Raw genomic sequence first — 6,000 nt, forward strand, 5'->3', positions numbered from 1 at the left:
GTGACTCATAGGAGTCATAGTTCCAACCATCCACCCCATCCTGGGTTTCCCAGGATAGACTACATTGCCTGTGCTGCTTTGCTGTTGCAGTCTATCTATGACTTAAAACATGTCAGCCAAGGGTGTTTCATGAGGTTTATAGTGTCTCCACAGCACCTAGCTCATTCAAGATATTGAGAGCACGAAGAAGAGTCTGGAAGCCAGACACTGGGCATGTCAATTTAATATGAAATCTTTCTGATTTTTACTCCCAGCAGAAACCACACAAATTTTTGCAAACTTCCTCTGAAAAACTTCAATTTCATTAAAACTACTTTTAATTGCATGAATACTTTGGCAGAAAATTCTCCATCAGCTCGACATTTCCTGACAAGCTATCACCTAGCTACTGTTCATGATTTTATTTGCCACTCTTCATCTTAGTCAACTTTGCTGGGGAATCATTCTCAGATATTGATCAGCAGATAAACACCACCAAGTCCTGCTAGCATTATTTCTTCCTTTGTGGCCCTCAAGCATCTCCTCCCCCTTGGAGGGCTTCCCAACCTTCATGTGAAGTACTCGCTTCACATGAAGATGTCACTCCTGGGGCTTATCCCACTCCTCCACCTCTTCCACACAGCACCTGCATGTGCTTATCCTGAGAGTCTGCACAGGCTCATCCCAGACAGCAATCCCACCATCCCATGTGAGAGCAGGTAGCAAAAAGAGGAGAGGGAGGATTATTCTTGCCTGCTCTCTAGCAAACAGATCTGGATATTTTTTTGTTCTGTCATACAGATTTTCTTGGAATCCAAACATTCAGTGGGAATACGGCCATGCTGGTTAAACTTCAGTGGGAAAGTCCAAATACTCTGAGGTGACTTTTTCATTCTTTCTCACTAGTGCTCGATTGTTTAATTTTCATACTATTGAAACCTCTCGTTCTGAGAAGGTGAAATAGATTGCTTTGACTTCACTATTTCAAATATGATCTGATAATATAGCACAGCAGAGCAATATCAAAAGTAGATGCTTACATCTTCTTGAAATTAAACGTATTCCCAAACCAAATATTTTTAATGGAAATAGTCTTCCTGCAAGAAGTTATGATATTCTGACTTCCTCTGAGCCAATTAGTAATGGAAATAAATGGCAAAATACCAGCAGCTCTCAGGAAAAAGAGATTTATTTTTTTGACCACTTCTAGCAGCCTCTCAGGACCACGGTTTGGAGAGAGGAACTTAAGAGGAACAGAAGGTCAGTTTTTCCACCCAGCCACACCGAAGCACTGAGGAAGAGTCTCTGCAGTGCTGCTGGGATCTAGCCCTAGCAATAGGGAGCCTTAGTTGTTAGAAGGTGAAGGTATGAGGGTGCCCAAAAATGATGCCCTGCAACATCAGTTCATGATGACTGTGAAAAGTGATATGTGCATCAGCCAGCCTGCAAGAGTGGAAGATTCTTTTATGTATATTCCCCTTTGGGGGTTGTTCTGAGATTGATTTGAATTAGGCTCAAGATACAAATCTATAAATGTGGTATTTTTGGTCATGATGCCTGTTTTGTATTAAACTCTACAGCTAGTTTCTTCTTTTTTTAATTTTTCCATTTTAGTGGCTGTGCAGGGTGCAAAGCATAGCATCGACAGCATCAGAAAAAAAGATAGGAGAGTCGGGGAAATAGGGGAAAGGTGTGATGTTCTCCTGCCAGTACAGTTATTTGGAGTCTCAGTGGTCGGTTTGCTGAAGGAGTGGAGAGATGTTAATCAAAGGAAAAAGGCAAAATCTCACATTCCAAGTCCTGACCATGTTAAAAATAAGGAAGAGCATCTACAGGCAAAAAATAATAAGGATGGTTTCTGGTTTTCTGTGGGTCATGTTAGATGTGCATAGTACGTTCATGACCTCTAGGTCCTTCTTAGTCTGTAAAGTCAGGACCCAGACCACCAGCGAAGCAAATACTGTGCAAGATGGACATGCTAGTCCCTGGTAGGTGTTGTCTGGGGTTTTTTTTATTCCCATGTCTGGCACAAAATTTCTTCACAAGCAAACATGAAGAAATGTTTTCTTAAAGCAATTTTATTCCAAACCGAGAAAAATCTATGCTTTTGTCTTACCCGTCTCTTGAATCAGATATATCTGTAAAACTGCTCCGAATGAAATTGATCTTAATTTGTTAATACAGAGAGAGTGTCTCTAGCACAACTGCATGCTTCCGCTCATCATACACATCAGGGTCTGTAAGAGCAGAATCAGGTCCAAATGATTGCAAGTAATTTTGTACAGCTAGAAAAAAAGCTAAAAAGAATAGAAAAAATAGCCTAACTATTTTCAGGTATGTGGATTTAATGACATGGAGAACAAAGTCTATGGATTTATTTGGGATTTATACTGTATGAGCAATATTAGAACTTGGCCAAGTATTCTCCCCTTGGACTTTTCATCACTTTGTTTTACTAGTTACTTAGGACCTGTGGATCCTTACTCTTTGAATATTTGCCTTCAGAGGAGTTAAATTAGATTATTGGTAGCTTTCATCCTGCGGTCACAGTTGTTCAGACTTTGGCAAATGTCCTTCCACAGAGGAGCAACCTTTGGGACCTGCAGAATAAAATGCAGAGAAGGCTGAGACAAATCCCACATTAATACACCACGACAAGTAACTAAGCAAACCACCAAAGATGGAAGGCTTGCTGTTTCCCAGACATAGAAATGTGCCTGGTCTTGGTGAGGAGGACAGGTGCTGTCACTCTCCATTGCAGCACTGGGACTTGATGCTTGCCAATCTTAAATAATGCAGGAGTGACAGTTCCGGTATCTCCTTTCTTTGCTGAGTCACCACACAGTTATTAAGCTCTTAAAATCTCCTTTACTTATTTCCAGTTGGCTGGAACAACACCTCTTTTTCCCTTAAAGAACTACCCAACTGCTTATGTTATGAAGTGGCTCTTGAGTTTGAAATTAGTCAGGAACTAACACATGCAGCATAACCCATCAGTCCGTTTCCTGCTTGCTGAAAGCCAGGGAATATTTACAGCTTCTTCCTTTCTATTATTTTCTTCTCCAAGCAATGAAAAAAGAAACAACATTAAAACAGTATGCTTGGTTGTTCTTCTGTGAAAATTTATTCATATATTTTATATAGAAATATACATATTTGTATATTTGTATATTTATATATTTGTAATGTCACCTGGACACAAGTGCTGCCATGCTGAAAAGGGCACAGATGCGACCAGAAGGCAAATGAAAGGTACAAAATTGGGTCCTGGAAAAAAAAAATACAATGGAGACTGGCTCTTCTGTTTGTTTTCACAAATGGAAGCATCCCTTCAGGGAGCCTGAACTGAGCACTGCGGAACAAAGGACACAGTAGCCCAAGGAGAGCAGCATTTTAGATATGTGAAAACACCCACCCCAAAATGTGAAGAATTCCTGCAGCTTGAACTCTGGTGAGAGGACCAAGGACCAGTGAAAGTGGAGAAGCCTCCCAGTGCAATGGACCTGGGGACTATGAATCTCCTCTTCCATTGCACAGTTTGCTGGGACAACAGTTGCAAGGTGCTGGTGATTGTGCCTGGTTAGGTCTGAGGTCCTGTGCACATTTCAGCACAGGCCCAGGTGCCCCAGTTTCTTGCAACAGGCATCTCCCTCAAGCACCTGAGCTAGGATGTGGAGCCACCCAAAACTCCCCTTCCATCTCCTCCCTTGCATAGCCACAGCCCACACAGCAGTGAGGCTGAGACAGGTCTAGAAAACACTGAGGAGGGGTAGCAGTTAGCAGGTGCTATGGTTAGCACCATAGCCGTAGCAGTTAGCAGGTGGGAGATGATGAGAAAGAAGTGAGAGAACAAGGATCTGAGCAAGTTCCAGATAGCGCAGGAGCTGAACTTACCTGCGTTTTTCTTTGATTTTCAAGTCACCCTGTAGCTTCAGTTCAGTTTGTTCTTGATTCAGCCAGCTGGCGTGCTATGAATGTTAAGAAAACCAAACCAAGAAGCAGGTCCGAGTTTATTGCTCTGAAATTTGCAGGTATGCATGTAAATTTAAGCAAGGTCACTGAGTGCTTCAACACTTGCTGACCACTCAGTTGTAAAGAAACAGGAAGTCGTAATAACACCAAATATTTTTCCTAAGTAAAAGGCTTGTATGAATCATATATGTATAGATGCATACATAAATGTATACTTAGACATATATATAATTATATACACATAATCCATTTTACATGCATGTAAAAAGTGTGTGTACAAACCAGCAACTTAACAGGCCAATAAAATTGAACCCCAAGTGCTCTAGCTATAAAACACACAGAGTTTTATTAATTCTGCTATAGAGTTTGGCATGTCAATTTGAGAGTATTCAGTGCTTGGAAGGGACACATGAGATGTATATTAGTCCTTCCAGTGGGAGCATAGGAGAGATTGCAAACGCCCAGGCAGAGCTGTGCTAGGGATCTGCTGGAAATTAATGCTTTTCCCCATTGGAAAATGGAGTTGTGTAAGGATCGAAGCCTTTTGAGGAAACAGAATGATTTTTGGCAGCATCTTCCCTTTGAGAAAAGTGAAATGGCTTGCTTAGAACTGGCAGTCGTGTCTCATCCATGCCAGTCATTCAGTGCTCCATACATTTTTATTTCTCAAGAGACATTGCACTGAGGCTGTGAGGGGATATTACACTGCACACCAGGAGGGGAGGGACACCTGGGGCTGAATTCAGTATGAGTGGTGCTCAGGAGCTGCAAATCACCACCAGTGCAAAAGGCAGAGAGCATCATGTCAGCCAACAGCAAATAGCTCCCCAGTGCTGAAAAGAGCTCTTCAATTGACCTCTCATTCTCCATCATTGCTTTTCCTCACAGTTCTGGATGAATCAGTGTGAAAAGTACCAGAATTGCCTGAGGGAGATTGCATTTCTCAGTTAGATTCTAGCTGATATGGCGTTTGAAGAATTGTGTTATCCATGTAAGTATATTTTTTGGAAAAGTCTCACTTACTGTAGTAGTAAACAGATGTTGTAGGAGGCCATTGTTTTATAAACCCATATGCATTGAACTTCTGGCAGATAGACTAATCAGGCTCTGAGATAGTTCATATGTGTATAACAAGAAATCACCATCTACTAGCGGGACCCTTTGTGGACAGAGAACTGCTGAGTTATTGCAGTATTTTGGCTAAGCAGCACTCAGCTATTGTTTCTTAGGTTAGCCTAATCATTGTGATAAAGTTCACACCAGCAGAACCAGGTTCAGATACATTCTTAGGACATCCAGTTCAAAGAGATGCTCAATCAGACTATATTCTATTTCCAGCTCTGGTCTGCCCTGCTTGTGGGCTAAATACCATTTCACATCTTTTTCTACCCTTCTTTTATCCTTCCTCCATTACAGGATCACCGCAATTGCTCTGAAAGCCCTTCATCTCCCTGACATCCTCCTTCCATTTTGGACTGTAGACTGCCCTGCAGAGAAAGGAGAAGAAGCTGGAAAGAGAGTTATAGCATACAACAAGTAGTTACAAACCTGTTCTTATATAGATGCTGCCAAGTGGAATGGGACATGGTGTGTAACAGCTAGGTCTCTGCTGTGTGACTCCCAGCCACTGCCTATGGTTTCTTCTTCTCTGGGGTGACTACATGTTGACAACCACCACTCCACATCTGTCCCTCAGTGCTGCAGCTTGACAGTTCTCTTTCTTTTTTATAAGCACTACCAAGGAACAAGGGTATTGAGATTGGGCACACGCTTGGCTGAATCCAGTCAACAGTTTCAGATGAAATAAATGAAGCAAGCTTCAGAAGTACTTCAGCATTTCAGTTTGTTATTTTAAAATTAAAATGCCCTGATTTTTCCTTTTAAAGAAATCTTCCTTGTCTGAAAGTTAATTGAATCAGTAAAATAACTTGAGAGAAAACAAATGGCTCTGTGTTGATAATCCATTTTTTTTGTCTTTTTTTACTTTTCCATTAAAGAACTTCAGCACAGTCCAATTTGATTTTCTCATTCCTTCCTAAGTTTTCTAGT

At 41.4% G+C, this 6,000-nt stretch overlaps 1 protein-coding gene across 1 annotated transcript in view; it reads left to right on the forward strand.

Annotated features, from left to right (window-relative positions):
- The window catches only part of CXCL12 (C-X-C motif chemokine ligand 12), a 29,357-nt gene extending 23,654 nt beyond the window's left edge, over positions 1–5,703 (forward strand). The window contains exon 4 of the mRNA XM_061459231.1: positions 5,368–5,703. Within this exon, the coding sequence (XP_061315215.1) occupies positions 5,368–5,491 (124 nt within the window). The 3' untranslated portion in view covers positions 5,492–5,703. The remainder of the gene's footprint in view (positions 1–5,367) is intronic.
- Positions 5,704–6,000: the final 297 nt, after the last annotated feature.

Source organism: Pezoporus flaviventris, unplaced genomic scaffold (assembly GCF_033815535.1).
Source record: "Pezoporus flaviventris isolate CSIRO_AGI_PZ_B2104156 unplaced genomic scaffold, CSIRO_AGI_Pfla_v1 ptg000029l, whole genome shotgun sequence".
Classification (NCBI taxonomy): domain Eukaryota; kingdom Metazoa; phylum Chordata; class Aves; order Psittaciformes; family Psittacidae; genus Pezoporus; species Pezoporus flaviventris.